General features: G+C 38.1%; 1 protein-coding gene across 1 annotated transcript in view; it reads right to left on the bottom strand.

Annotated features, from left to right (window-relative positions):
- Window positions 1-12,756: 12,756 nt before the first annotated feature.
- The window catches only part of LOC139741904 (MAM and LDL-receptor class A domain-containing protein 1-like), a 52,197-nt gene continuing 49,837 nt past the window's right edge, over window positions 12,757-15,116 (bottom strand). Inside the window, exons 36-39 of the mRNA XM_071652476.1 lie at window positions 14,661-14,886; window positions 14,210-14,484; window positions 13,892-13,979; window positions 12,757-13,127 (exon numbers count right to left, since the gene is read on the bottom strand). Of these exons, the coding sequence (XP_071508577.1) occupies window positions 12,757-13,127; window positions 13,892-13,979; window positions 14,210-14,484; window positions 14,661-14,886 (960 nt within the window). The remainder of the gene's footprint in view (window positions 13,128-13,891; window positions 13,980-14,209; window positions 14,485-14,660; window positions 14,887-15,116) is intronic.

Here is a 15,116-nt window from a genome sequence, read left to right as displayed (position 1 = left end):
CATGAGTAGCACAAACATTTTTTTCATACATATGGGAAAATATTATCCCAAAACGCTTGCATGTCGAACATGTCAAGGAAAAAGTCTATGCGAATTTGATACACCATTACTCGCACAGTAATCGCCATCACTGTAGGTAATGCTTGATCTTGGTAGAAGTCTTCTAGAACAAAATAATATAGGCAATAGAGATACTAAAGATACTATCTAGGCGTCTTAACGCAATGTCTACACATAGATCTTGTACTTTGTACATCCGTGAAGTCTGTTTCTGATGGCACTTTCAGGCACATCTCTACAAGTGCATGACGTTGAGTTGAACGTGCCATCACGCACACACATAATAATATACATGTGAACATAATGTAAACACAAGTATAACCATGCATGTTTGTGTGTGTGCATGCTTGTGCGTGCGTGCGTGCGTGCGTGCTGCTTGTGTTTAAAGCGATTTGAACTTCTCATGGTAGGCCCTAACGTCGTACAGAGTTACATGGCTAAAAATCCCTGATTACGGACACAAATCTAAAATGTCTTTTAAGTCTATTTATATTTTGAAAATGGCAGACGCAAAGGAGGATGACAGATCTTTTTGATTCCCATGAGTTTAAAAGCACATTCATAGCACATTCGAGAGCGTGCACTTTTTCAGATTCTAACCACATCCATCTTAACATCTCAAACCAATCTTCCTTTAGGGGCCTATGCTGTGATTCCGCAAGAGTGTGAATCCATAAATAGTGGAGGAAAGTCAAAAGAACCGTAGTAATTGAATGCATCGCTACTGTCCTGGGTTTATTAGATATCTAATTCTTGCTTGTGAAAAAAAAAATCCGAAAGACAAACAGTGTCTTACCGATTTTTTATAGAAAACTTCGGGCTGAGCCTTCCATATTTCTTGTTTTAATGAGGAAAAAATAACAACCGAGCAATATTATATCATCTCGCCCATGGCCTTACGAATGTATATACGTTAAAAGACTTTCATGCCATATGATCAAATCTATTACTATAGTTTCTTAAAATTTCAGTTGTTCATAACTTTTACGATTTCAAATCTTATATAACAAAAACAAAAATTTGCAAATAACCTAACTTCACGCAACGATAGACATATTTGACATTACAATACATCAGAGAGTTTTGAATATGGCTCTCCACTCATTTATTCCGCAAGCGTTATTGGAAATAAGATGACGTTTGAGTACAGAGACGATATGATTGTTAGAACGCCTAACGTAGAAAAAAGGAAGAAACTTATCAAAGGCGAGCTCTAACTATATACGAATATATATTATATACTTTTTCATCTACAAAATTACTTTAATATTGCACATGGTATCTTAAACTCAAAAGTTCATGAAATAAATCTTACAAGAATTTCACTTTCTGTTAACTTGAAACCACAACTAGCCGTTTATGTAGGACACAAGGTGACTAAAATGAAGAATAGACGGTGGCCACTAACTAGAATCATATTAGCGTCTGTTAGTAATACCAAATGAACTTCAGGTCATGTGCATACCCCGTTTGAAAGATCGTAACAAAATTAAATATGAAATTGATTAGCGGAAGAAATAGTAATCCCTGCGCGTAATATATTTGTTGCTTCCATTTTGCCAGTATTAGCCAGTCTCCTTGGCCATTCACATTACAAATACGCTGAAAATGGAAATATTTCACATTATTATCATTGCATTAGCATGTGATTGCTTACTAATGTCTATACGTGGTCCTGATTATAGGCATGTGGGCCCCATTATCTACAAAGGCGTTTGAATTAGGGCCATTGTTTTTCCTAAAGGATTAATCTTAATTGTATGACATCATACATGTTCTCACTGAAAGAAAAGAAAAAATACTCCAGACATTGAGAGTGTAATTTTCAAAAGTTTCGTGTTTTATGGACTAGATGTCAGACGGTTTAGGTTTTATGAGAGCAATTCGGGGTCAATACTTTGAATTTTCCATGCCATCAACGTTGTTATCTTGGGGTTGGTTTCATGTGCCTTTTTTAGCATTAAAAGGATTGAACAATGATCTGTCGACGGATTTCGTGTTTCAAGTTACAAAGTAACTGCCTTAGTTCGATTTTATAGAAACTTTGCCAAGTATTCAATGTTTTTCTATTTCTTTATGATGAATAATAATCATTATTTATGTTGGAGTGATAAGTAATAATGTGAGAAATAAATCGAGTGAGAATTAGCGAGAAATAATCAAGTAGTCAAGAGGACTGAGTTTGTATTTTTGCCTTACATATGTTTTCCTTAAGATGTTGACCGTGCAAACGCCTTTTATTTCTCATTTCTTAGTGTAGTGATCTTTCAAAAAAAATAAAGAATGTATAAGTCATGAAATCAGCCACTTGTTTTACAATAAGAGTACGCTTATTACGATACCGTGCAACCCACAGAACTCGATGAGTGTGATAGCCTTTTGTCAAGGCCCTCTCGCTGTATACGGACGAGCGAAGCGAGTCCAGCCGAGCGCGCAGCCCCACTTGCGCGACCCCATTTGGCTGGGCTCTCTTCACCTTCCTCTTCACCATACAGCGAGAGGGCCTTGTCAAAAGCTATGAGTGTGACGACTTTATACATAGGTAACCGTACACAGCCCTATACACGCCGGCCGGTGGCCGGTGGGAGATCGTCCAGTTGCCAAAAGGGCATCGCTCGGTGACTGATCAGTCTCTGCGCGAAAAAGATATCCATATTTCGCCTCTTTTTTTTTTTAAACCTAAAATCGACCGGTGAAGAACGGGAAATCGACAGGCCATCCGCTCGGGCATCGCTTGGGTTTTATAGCCTGCTTGACATCCCTATAAAATGCTGGGTATTGGCAAAATTTCAGCGGCGACCGAGCAGGCTGCAAATCGGTCGGTCGCCGCTCTGAGTTGCGACCATAGCCTAATACATATATTGACCGATTCTGTGACGCGCTATGTGTATTTTTGGCATGGGCAGCGCCATACTGGGTGTATCATCCGACCCCCCCCCCCCCCCCTCCGCACTCCCCCACCCCTCTCCCTACATTAGCACGCGCGCAGAATGAAAAACTGCTTTAGCCAATGGGCGTCTCGTACTGAGTGCGCGAATGCTTGCTAGTGCGCGAACCTTTGTTACAAGTGCGTGATAAACATGTTGCCCGGGGGTGGGGGAGAGCAGGGGGGGTCGGCTGATACACACCGATACACCCACTATGGCTGCGCCCTGTGCCGTAAAATGTCTGCTGCCCTCAACGAACCCGAATCGGTCAATAGGGAGAGTTCATAGGATTTGATTGGCCCAGCGCTGGTCACCTGACTTTATATAGCGCACGTCACCTGACTTAGCGCTGGTCACATGACGCCTCCAGAGACAATTCACCCCGCGAGCGTCTTCACAGACACCTTCGCGGGGTAGCCTCCGGCGGTTCGCTGGAGGCTATCTCAGGGTCAGATTTCTCTGGAGGTTTTCCGGAGGCTGTCCACTGTGTTACTTCTTAACAGACACAACATACATAATCTTCGCCGGAGGCTACCCCGAGGATACCCTGCGTTTTGTGGCCTTTTAAGACGAGGGTATTGACAGTAGTTTCCCGCAGTATTAAAGCGTGCAAACCATGTAGACACACTGCATGCATACTTAGCGTATTGCATGCCACTTGGATGCCAATATGTGCGCAAAAGATGCTAATTCTTGTAGCCTCTTTTTACTGAGTATACCGTCAAGCTGTACCGTAGGCCCTATAAGTCATGCAATCATGAGACTCTTCCACAAGCCGCTATGCACCGCAAATAAACATTAATTTTAAGCCCCATAATGTCAAAAGAAGAAGGTAGTACCGTCACTGGGGAATGGATCAAGTTAAATGTCTTTCATTTTGATATAAAGGTGCATTATTATACAATACCTGATTCTTCCATCTCATATCTTAATACGGAAGACATTAGGATGAGAAGACCATGATGAATGTTGTTAACTATTGATATTATACTATTGATAGATAATCATATGGACTAAAAACCTCTCTCAGAACATATTTCGAATACATCAATTTTGCTTTCAATACCAAAGATAGTGTAATAGTAACTTGAAATATAATCGTAAGCGTTTATTGGAAACGATGACAAAAACAAAAGTGTGGAATGGATTTTTATGTTGAAGGCATATCGATTGTTCGGCAATAAACACATGGATTACGGAGCACTGGAAACCGTGCCTTTCGCGTTCGTTCCATGGACAAAGGCTATGGAACGAATACCGTACTGGGGCTTTCTGTAGCTCAGTTGGTATAGAGTACCGGTCTATCAATGCTAGAAGGACTTGGGGTTCGAATCCAGATGGAAACCCATTCTTTTTGCCCAAAGTTTTCATTGTTTATCATCAACTTTTGCTTTTAGTCAGTTTCCCCTTTGTTTTCATTATATGAACACACACACACACACACACACACACACACACACATATATATATATATATATATATATATATATACATATATATATATATATATATATATATATATATATATATATATTGCAACAAGGAAGGAAAAACTGACCAGAAACAATTGTAATAATAAATAGCGAAAACTTTGCTTTGCTCAAAGTTTTCGCTATATATATATATATATATATACATACATACATACATCCATAAATATATATATATATAATTTTACACATACATAATTATAGTATTAAATATGTGATTGAAGTAGAAATGACGTGGAATACTGCATGCAGTCACGCCTTTTCTGCAGAGGAAGTCAACTTTTGAAACAGTAGGCCTACCGGCGGCATAGAAACATGAACAACATGACGTCTTCTTAATAATTCTTGTTTAGAAATAAATCGACTCATTCAACCTCTTAATTCGTCCCAACAGCGAAAAAAAAATGAATGACAAAATATGAACGCATTGTTTTTGCTACTAAAACTAAGGAAAAACAACGTTTCTCGACACCAAAGAGATTTTTTCCCACATATCTAAATGCATAAGAAGGAGGTAATTGGAACCTTGTTTTGGAATGAGTAGAATTAAAAGAAAACATTTCTTGGTAGATTTATCCTGAAGATTGTGTCATCACACCACTATGAAGTTTAGAAACAAGATGAAAATAAGTGTTCCGATAAGAACGAAGAAGCAATGGGATGTGTACTAGGAGGACACTTGGCACTATTTGTCAGAAATCATGCAAATAGCGGCTTTGGAACTGGAAGTAGCTTTATAGGCCTTTCTAACTTTTTCCACTGATGACGACGAAGTACCAAAGCATGAAGTCATAGCCAATTTATTTCCCTCATGTAAACTGATTCTTAACAACCTCCCCTTCATTATTGTTAACCACGCTGGCACCATCATAGGTTTAAACCTAGAGTATAAAGAAAAAAGAAATTGTGACATCATCATTTCTTACTCTAAAACGACTCTGGTGTCGATATTTTCCCGCTCTCTTACCGAGTGAAGTGCCGGTCGTGTGGTCGACATCTGGTCCGGTGTCATCTGTGAGGGTGGTTCCATTTTGTCTGACCCAGTCAAAGTCGTCCGTGGTTTCCTGCAAGTAGCCGCAGTCATCGCTTTCAAAGTCACACGCATAGCCAGCGTGTGATGTACGGGCTGGTTTTCAACGTGCATGGCCGCGGGAAAGAAAGTGAGTTGCATTTTGACTTATCTCAATTCCGTCACGTCTCATATACATTTACTGAGAAATACAAAGACATTTAACAAGAAGAGCAAGAGAGCAAAGCGGTATACTCCCGATGCCTGCTTTATTCTAATACCCCCACCCCACAAAGATTTTGTCTCATCGGTCACTCATTGGAAACAAAGTTTGTTGCTTCTGGCCACCCACGGAAATGTATCGGATCGCAGTCTGATGAATCCGACTCGGTTGGTCAGGTGAGTGTCAGGCATCTCGCGCGTGATCCTCATCGGACGATCTTGCCTCATCGGATCACCGCCCGAAACGTCTGACACTGACTCGACAGTCGACTAACACAAGTCGGATTCAAAGGAATGCGATCCGATACATTTCGGTGGGTGGCTGGAAGCGATAAACTTTTCTTCCGATGAATGACCGATGAGAGAAAATCTCAGTGGAATAGGGGTATAATAGAGTGAGCTGATAGCCAACACGACTGCGGATTGCATTCTACCCATAGGCGTATTTCATGTCTTGATCAGGGGGCATTTCATGAAGCATTTTGGTCAGACATTTTTCTGACAAACTGTTACAAGCTTCTGAAATCCTTGCATCTGATTGGCTGAGAGAAATTTGTTCGACAACTTTGTCGGACAAAATGCTTCATGAAATGCCCCGCAGAAGACAAGAAAATTTGTGGGGGAATGCAAAAACTTTGCAGATCAAGCGTATCAGTGGAAGGGTAGCCATAGACATGTAAGTGAACGGAAAGCATGTAGCACAAGAGCTTTACCAGTATACTGAGGTTTCATTTTTCATGGTTTGAAAGCCAATTACAACATCTATAAAATGTAATCACTTGGAGCATAACTGAAAAAACAAAAATTTTGTTTCAAAATCCATTTCATTCACTATGTCATCTTATTTTTCAACATGTGTCTTCATAGAGAGAAGAGTAATCTATATCAATAATAATGTATATACTATATACATATATGTATGTATGTATATATATATATATATGTTATATATATATCATACACATATCATTTCCCTTGTCCCCGGGCATGAGTAGAATCCAGATGATTATAATTTCGACGCTTCTGGAAAAAGAGAGCAATGTTTATAATGAAGAGGCTACCCTCCTTCGCTGAAACCATATAGTGTTGTAATGCTACTTTATCGATGCTGAGATAAGTTCGTTCTCATAATCTAGCTGTAGTCCATTCTTTTGAGCATTAACATACACAAAAAAACTCAGAACATCAAAAATTCTCCAAGTTCAATCTGGAGTACTCCCTATTTTGGAAACTATGTCGAAATATCTGAATCCTGTCATCCTGTTCGTTAACGGTACGAAATTCAATCCCAAAGTGTCGTAGAGAATTCAACCACTAGCTTGTAAAAGCAAAACAAAATTACATTTCAAACATACAAGCAAACTTCAAAACTCGATGGCGACTTCACACCTCTGTATGACATGTTTCCATCTTAAGATGCGTCATCATGGATAAAACGTTTGTAATTCTATTGATACATTTTTTTTTTTGCTTATAAGATTGATTGAATTCAAAAAGTGATTTCGAAACATGATAAAACAAGGAGGTGTAAACTCACCGAGTGACATGCATAATGCCAGCATCAACGCACGAGCGAAAGACGCCATTTTTGCTTGCACGTCTTCAGAAAATTGAGATACGGCCGCGGCGCAAGCACCCCAACGCAAGAAATGAAATCTGGTCTTGCTATAGCCATTTCAGAAGTGTTGTTTTCTTTTTTTTTTATCGTGTTTTCCCTCCAGCTCAGTAGCAAAGGAAACGCCCCTTATTACGTGAACAAATTTAAGCAGACATAAATATTATTCAATATAAATCTACTACACTATCGGAATTTACACACACAACCCACAAAGGGCAAGGGGCAAACTCTTTTTAGTGTGTGAGCAAGTTGGCGAAACTCACAAAGCAAACAGAAAATAACAACGAAATAATTAATAAAGACAGGCGTTGAACCCATCGTACCAACACTGTTACTTTCATGTAACGAGGGTTGACCCGGGCGTCGGCAAACTGAATATTTCATAATTATGACCTGCACCACAATAAATAAAACCACAAAAATCGGCAAACAAGGATAAAAAAATGCTATATGCTCGTTTCATATCCGTAGTTTATCGCAGAGTGATTTTCCCTCAGATAAGCTTTTAAAAAAAATCAGCTATCAATATAATTTCAGTAAGGTTAAGTCTGTAATGCCTCGAAATTTGCATTTGCCTTGAACCTAAAGTGTCTCTGCAGCGTCTCGCCTTTAATACTTGGATTCATCACTTTCAAAGTTAAAGTTTCTTTCTTCTGCTGAGTTATGAGCTAAGTGTTCATGCACAATGTACCAGCCTCGTGTTTGATTTTCGTTAGTCAATACACCCTTCTCTAAACAATGCTAACGTGACACAACTTCAAACTGCAATGCACATAATAAACAGACACGACAGCCATTATCTTGTGTAAGAAAAAAAAACAAAACAGATTAAAAAGCATGGTAGAACTACTGATTATATCATTCATTTTTATTGCATGCCATTATTTCGAGCTTGAAAGCCGACTACAGTTCAGAGATCTTGTTGATTTTGGCACGATTACTGATTTTTTAAAGGTAGTTAGGGAGATTTTTGTGCAATATCAAACATAGCCAAAGTCTTCACAGCAAACAATCAAACTCAATAATCAATATAAGAAAGTTTGGTAACCTATCTCCTTTACCAAAACAAAATTATCTCAAACATATGTAAGGCAACAATACAAACTCAATCCTCTTGACTACCTGATTATTTCTCACTAATTCTCACTCGATTTATTTCTCACATTATTACTTATCACTCCAACATCAGTTACTATTATTATTCGTAAAGAAATAGAAAAGCATTGAATACTAGGCAAAGTTTTCTATGAAATCGAACTAAGGCAGTTACTTTGTAACTTGAAACACGAAATCCGTCGACTGATCATTGTTCAATCCTTTTAATGCTAAAAAAAGGCACATGAAACCAACCTCAAGATAACAACGTTGATTGCAAGGAAAAATCAAAGTATTGACCCGGAATTGCTCTCATAAAACCTAAACCGTCTCACATCTAGTCCATAAAACACGAAACTTTTGAAAATTACACTCTCAATGTCTGGAGTATTTTTTCGTTTCTTTCAGTGAGAACATGTATTATGTCGTACAATTAAGATTAATCCGTTTCCAGATTTTCCTCTTATAGAAATATACCTGAAGGCATGCTCATAACACTTTATTGAATGGCAATTTGCTTCAAACTTTTAAGCGAAAGATATCGTTGGTTTATTTACAAACACAAACAAGTCTGTGATAAACTTTTAAAGGTTCTCTGAGCAAACATACAAGTTATGCTCAGTCGAGGGGAAGGTGCATTCCAATGTCTTTTGTTAGATATATCAGTACTTTAGCAATGATTGACCGATGAGGTCACATCAGAAATATTGGTTTGGAAGGATTTTTTTTTTTTTGGGGGGGGGGGGGCGTACCCAAGTAATCTGAAGAAAAAAAGAAGAAAAAGTAGTCAGATAGCATAGATATTCGTTTCACCACAAAAGTGGTGTTGAGGGTATCATAAATCAACACAAATCAACATGCATGTTTATTTTACGGAACATTTAAAGCGACTGAACAGCACTGGTTGAGGTAAGGATTCAGGTTTATAACATTTTTGGTGAGATAATGAGAAACATCTTCATGAAATATAAAAGTGCGTGCCATGTTAAGAAGGATTCAACTTTTATTTGATGAAAATTGGTCTTGAAATGGCTGAGATATCCGAAAAAAGCGATCACGGGTCATTTATGAATTCAAGTTTATCAGTCTTATGTCCGTAGTATTTGACACAGTTATTAAAGGCTCATGGACACGCCACTACGCAGTACTATTAGTATGTATAGAGAGTAGACAAATATTCCAGTATTTATCGCTGCACAATGATAAAAAAATTTCCTACCCCTACTCATTACTGTTTGCTGGTTGTTGATTTGGATGTCTGTAACGCCTCATATTATCATACTTGTATATAGTGATTATTTGTCAAAGTTACCAATTATGGCTATAGCTGTAGTGATTTTATTTGTATGTCCGACTTGGTTATGGACCATCTATGATACCAAGTTGCTTTTGCATTGCGTTTTGTGGTTGCAACATGCATGTATTGCATTGTAAGATTAAGTATGGTAAGTTGTCATTTTAATAACGATATAAGATTCGATGTTATAATGAAAATGACTGAAATAAAAGTCTTTTAATTCCCTTGCTGTGTTTTTATTTTAATCGAGTAAAGCTCGTTTAATAAACCGGACATCAGGGGAAATCAGAACTCTTAGTGACAGTATGTTTACATAACTTCAGTAATCCTGTAAATTGTATCAACTCTCATTACTTATTGTCAAAATCAGCTAAGAAGGTCCTCATCTAAGCATGTTATGTAATTTGTTCGTTTGTGATTGTTGAAACATTTGTAAGTGTGTGTTTTGTCTTTGTTTTTTGTCAATTAAGAATAATTACAATCAGTCACTACGTGTGGAAAAAATTGTATTCATTTTTTTTTTGGAATTACGTTGCAAGTACAACATGCCGATCAACATGCATACACACACACACACACACACACACACACACACACACACATACTTTGGTACATGCATGTTTAAATTCATATTTGTACGTGCGATACTTCTTAAATGTAGGCTAAATAATGGCGCATGCCCGGTTGGTAGTTCAAATTTCCTGAACCATTTCAATTTCACTGGTAAATGCCTGTGAAACTGACAAGACATCGGAGGAAGTCAATGTAATTGAATAACTATAGATGTCAGAATTTTATTCCAATCTTTCTATACTGTGGACGAAGGTGATCCACTTAATGAATGCATAGTGATTACACAAAGTGTAACATAATTCGATCTGATTGAAGAGACCATTGTAATGACACATTAACGTTAATACAGTACTACAGAATATACTCATTATCTAAAGATTAAAGTGGCAAAATGGAGAAGGAAATACCCTTAAAAATCAAAGAGTCAAAGTGAATACAGGAATATGACAAAGGAGCAGGCTGAAGCGAGGATGGGGTAAAGAGATCTTACTTGCTTGCTGTCTTGAGAAAGGCAAATTACCAGGTTACAACTGGACAATTGAATATATTATGTGCACCGATAAGCAAAAGAGAAGAAAGGGGAAAGAGAGCGAAAGAGAAACAAGCACAAATGTCTATCATTATATATATATATATATATATATATATATATATATATATGTATGTATATATATATATATATATATATATATATGTATATATATATATATATATATATATATATACTTATAAAAATATATATAAACTATATTATCATGGTTTGTGAAACATATAGATATACATGTATATGCATATGTATAAATAGAGAGGGGGAAGTAGGAGAAGAAATCTCTATGGTATACACAATCAATGAAAAAAAAAACTCGAAAATGCCACAAAAGGTTCAGGCAAATTAAACCAAAAACTTTTGCTGGCCATAATCAATGAATCCTCATAATTTCAAACACCACGTGCCCGTACTCATAATAAGAAATTTGAAAAAAAAAATTAGGAAAGATTTCTTGTCACATATACACACAGACGATGATTATAATGACCGAGAAAATGAAAGCACCAAAAACACAATGTGCATAGTGTATGTACGACTTCAAAGTGCAATACATCTTTTGTCGTTTTCAAATACAGAATACCATTCATGAACAATTTGTATACCTAATCATGTCGTTAACAATCAACACTTAACCTTCCAAAGGGGAGTCACTCTCATACTCCCGTGATATTGTGACTTGCATAACACCATACAGAAATTCCCGATTATTGCATATATCACATATTCAAAATATCGGATCTAAAGATGCATTAAAGGATACTGATTTTGACAATTTCGAAAATGCTTCACCTATGAAAACGTTAGTTTCAAACCACGAAATCTTTTCCTTATTTTTTTTTTTTTTTGGGGGGGGGGGTATTCTCATTTTAAACAGCAGGAATGCAAAAATTCATGGATGAAATGTCAATATTCATGGGTTTATACATGTATTTATTTCTACCTCTGTCGTATCTATACCAGTTTCTTGATCATCCATCGATACAATGGTATATATCTATATATCTATATATATATATATATATATATATATATACACATATTATTATTACTATTATTATTAGCAACTCTTCGTTGTCTGTTTATTCATTAGTACATCTCATCAATAGGGTCGTTGATGATCCATGCCACCTAACTCTCTATCTGTCGATCGATCGATCATTGAGTTCACAAAAACTATAGCTTTAGATATTGAAGGTGTGTATGAGGTAGTTTTGTATAGAAGAGCTAACCGCATGAAAAAATAAGATTTTTTAGAAGAAAACTAATAAATCAGACTGAAATGACATATTGATAAGACAAACGATCAAGCACAATATTCTCAGATATGAGTATTGTAAATATGATAACATGGGTGACGACACTCAATTGATTCCAATTGAAACAAGATGAAACTTTCAACCAGTTTTATCACGATTTTTCTAGCAGTGAAGCAATTTACATTCTTTTAGGGAAAGATAGTGCTCAGTGCAAAAGGTCTCTTTTCGAGCAATGAACAGAAAAATACAAAAAAGACAATAACATACAGCTCCGGAATATTGTTTCTACCAGTCTCAAAGTGAGAGCTTAGCTATGTAAATGATAATTCTATTATAATATCATCGACAACTATATGGAATTTGACAGGATATGCCATGGATTTTGCAGTCAATATTCAAATTTACCAAACAGCATTTCACAGTATGCATCAAATGAATAACGGTGAACTATCTGAATAAGAGGATTTAAATTCATGCGCCATTCCAGAGTTTTCAAAGGGTAGTGTCAGCCGATTTATTTAGCCTGCGAACAACATTGGTTTTCACTTACAATCAATTCCTCTTTCTAATCCTTTGAGTTATTTTTGGCATTATTACTGATAATGGATATTTTCCCTGTTTAATGGAGATCAACTAACATTCACAAAGCCCAGATAGCTCTAAGCGGTGCTTCCCTGTATAGTTGGAGTGCTGAAAACCACGGGGTTGGCGAAGCCGGTTTCAGTGGCCAAATTGTTTGGTTTCTCCTGGGAGAAGGGGATTTCGTCGACGTCCTTTTTGTAGGAGATGTTGAAGAGCCCCTTCCCGCTTAACGCCTCCTGGCGCTTGAAAACGAAGCAACCGATCAGCACGCCGAAGACGATCGTCAAAACGGCTGCCAGCACGATACCGATAATCGCTCCCGTCGACATACCACTTGGATTCTCTCCCGTGTCATCTGTTGTCGATGCGTCTGGGAGTGACGTTGAGGGCGGGGTGACTCCTCGGGTTGTAGCCAGTGTTGTTTGTGGTTTCGTTGGCAAGGGAATGTCTAAAGCATGATATGCAACAGACCATAAGAATGTAAATCTGAGCAGAAAAGCGCTGCAGTCTTCACACTCGTAAGAGCCTATAAAGCTGTATCTTATTAATGTTTGCTATATAATTTTCGTGTAGATGTCTAAATTTACATATTGCCAATTCAAACGCAGTGCCTCGGTGAATTACAACGTGAACAGAATGCACTTTATTTTTGTGAACTACATACCAATAAAAAGGCAGATCCCACGATATGTATGAAAAGTTTATTTGATAGCAATCTCATTGCTGTTATTATGGGGGTTTTTTATGACTTCTATGCACAAAAAATAACACACCATGCATTTGAAATGAGGGTCATCCACGAGACCAACGCCCAGGAGTTCGACATTAAAAACAGGTCCATGAATCGTACAGCTCACGAGTCATACAGCCCAGGGTTTTGACACAAGACAAATAAAGCCCATGAGTTCGACACTAGGTTGAAACTTCCCAAGGCTGCGACGGATATAACACGGGGCTTAATGTGTCAGTCTTGTGGGCCTTGTCTGCTCAGTGTCCAACTCAAATGGGCTGTACGACTCGTGAGCTGTATAACTCGTGGGATGTATAACTCATGGGCTGTATGACTCGTGGATGTCGGTCTTATGACGTGCACTTTTTGCAATGAATGGTGTTGTCCTGATCCAAAAAAAAAAAATCTCCTTTTTCAGAGAGTCTCTTCAGGACGACACACACACACAAACACACAAACACACAAACACATATTAAACTTACACTGCGCACAGGAATCCAGCTGCTTAGTGATGATCGTGTTGTCGATAGCTATCACACCCCTGGAACCCGCTGTTGCCGTGAATTTCAGCTGGAACATGAAAACAATGCGTGCCAGGATGTTGGGATCAATTCTTATCCAGGAACACATTACATGCACCACGTAATCTTAGGTACGTTTCTAGCGCTTCCACATCTACATGGCCACACACGACATACGCATTTGTCTTTCCATCTGTGACATTAGTACTATAAAGACAAATGTGAATAGATATGAAAAGATCAAAGAACAGAAAGCGTGATGAAATAGGGTAAACCTACCCGGAACGACGACTGAAAGATATCGAATCCCAAGGTCCAGTTTCCATGGTTCCAATTCTGTCCCATGTTGCCGGAAAGCGTCGCCAAGGTAACCACCTTCTCAGTCGAAACTTCCTGAGCCTCGATCACGAGTTGTTGTTGGCTGTCGTCACTGAGGATGAAGTCAGCAGTGAAGCAGTGCGTCATACCCAACAAATCGAACGGGTTCGAGAGAAGGACCGATCTCTTGTTCTCAGTCTGCGGTGAGCCCCGGATGTACACGAAAGAGGAAGGCACTGGGATGCCACACAAGGAAAGAAACTACACCAATGAAAAGTTGCTCAAGATTTTCGTTTACTGTTAGGCTGAAGATTTACTTCATGGAAGCAGGTTAACAATTTGGCAACCCGAAAAGAAAGTAAAACAAAATACATCCAGGATATCCTGTGTTCATCGGTAGCAGCGTACTTACCGCTTATGATCTCGTTGATGGGAGGGTCCTCTGTCGCCAAGACATCATACCATCGCCACACCGAGTCGGCGCTCTCGTCGTTGTCATATCCACAGAAATCGAGACCCTGTTCGAAGGTGCAGACGGCCTCGGACGGGAAACCCTCGCAGGGCTGGGGGAGGAACTTTATGTCGTCGATGGCAATGTCACTGAGAAAACCCATGCCAGTTTTGCCTACAAATGTTATCTTTGATGTAAGAATAAAATGAAATAAATGAAAGACAGAAAAATTAAAAAATTATCTCAATTATTGGCTATAATTTCTTGATCTGTTTTCCTTCCACTATCTGTTTTGTCTATATTTTAACGAGGTAGACGACAGGAGACAGGAGGGAGGAAATGTGAGCTTATCAGCAATATCATTAAAAAATAAAATCAAGCTGTTATGAAGACGATCAAGAATATTTTAGATTGACA

The sequence above is a fragment of the Diadema antillarum genome, unplaced genomic scaffold (genome assembly GCF_040938485.1).
Source record: "Diadema antillarum isolate AM-2024a unplaced genomic scaffold, OU_Dant_1.0 seq00000962_RagTag, whole genome shotgun sequence".
In the NCBI taxonomy this organism is placed as follows: Eukaryota; Metazoa; Echinodermata; class Echinoidea; order Diadematoida; family Diadematidae; genus Diadema; species Diadema antillarum.
Note: the sequence above shows the minus strand (reverse complement) of the source record. Positions and strands in the feature narration are given on the sequence as shown.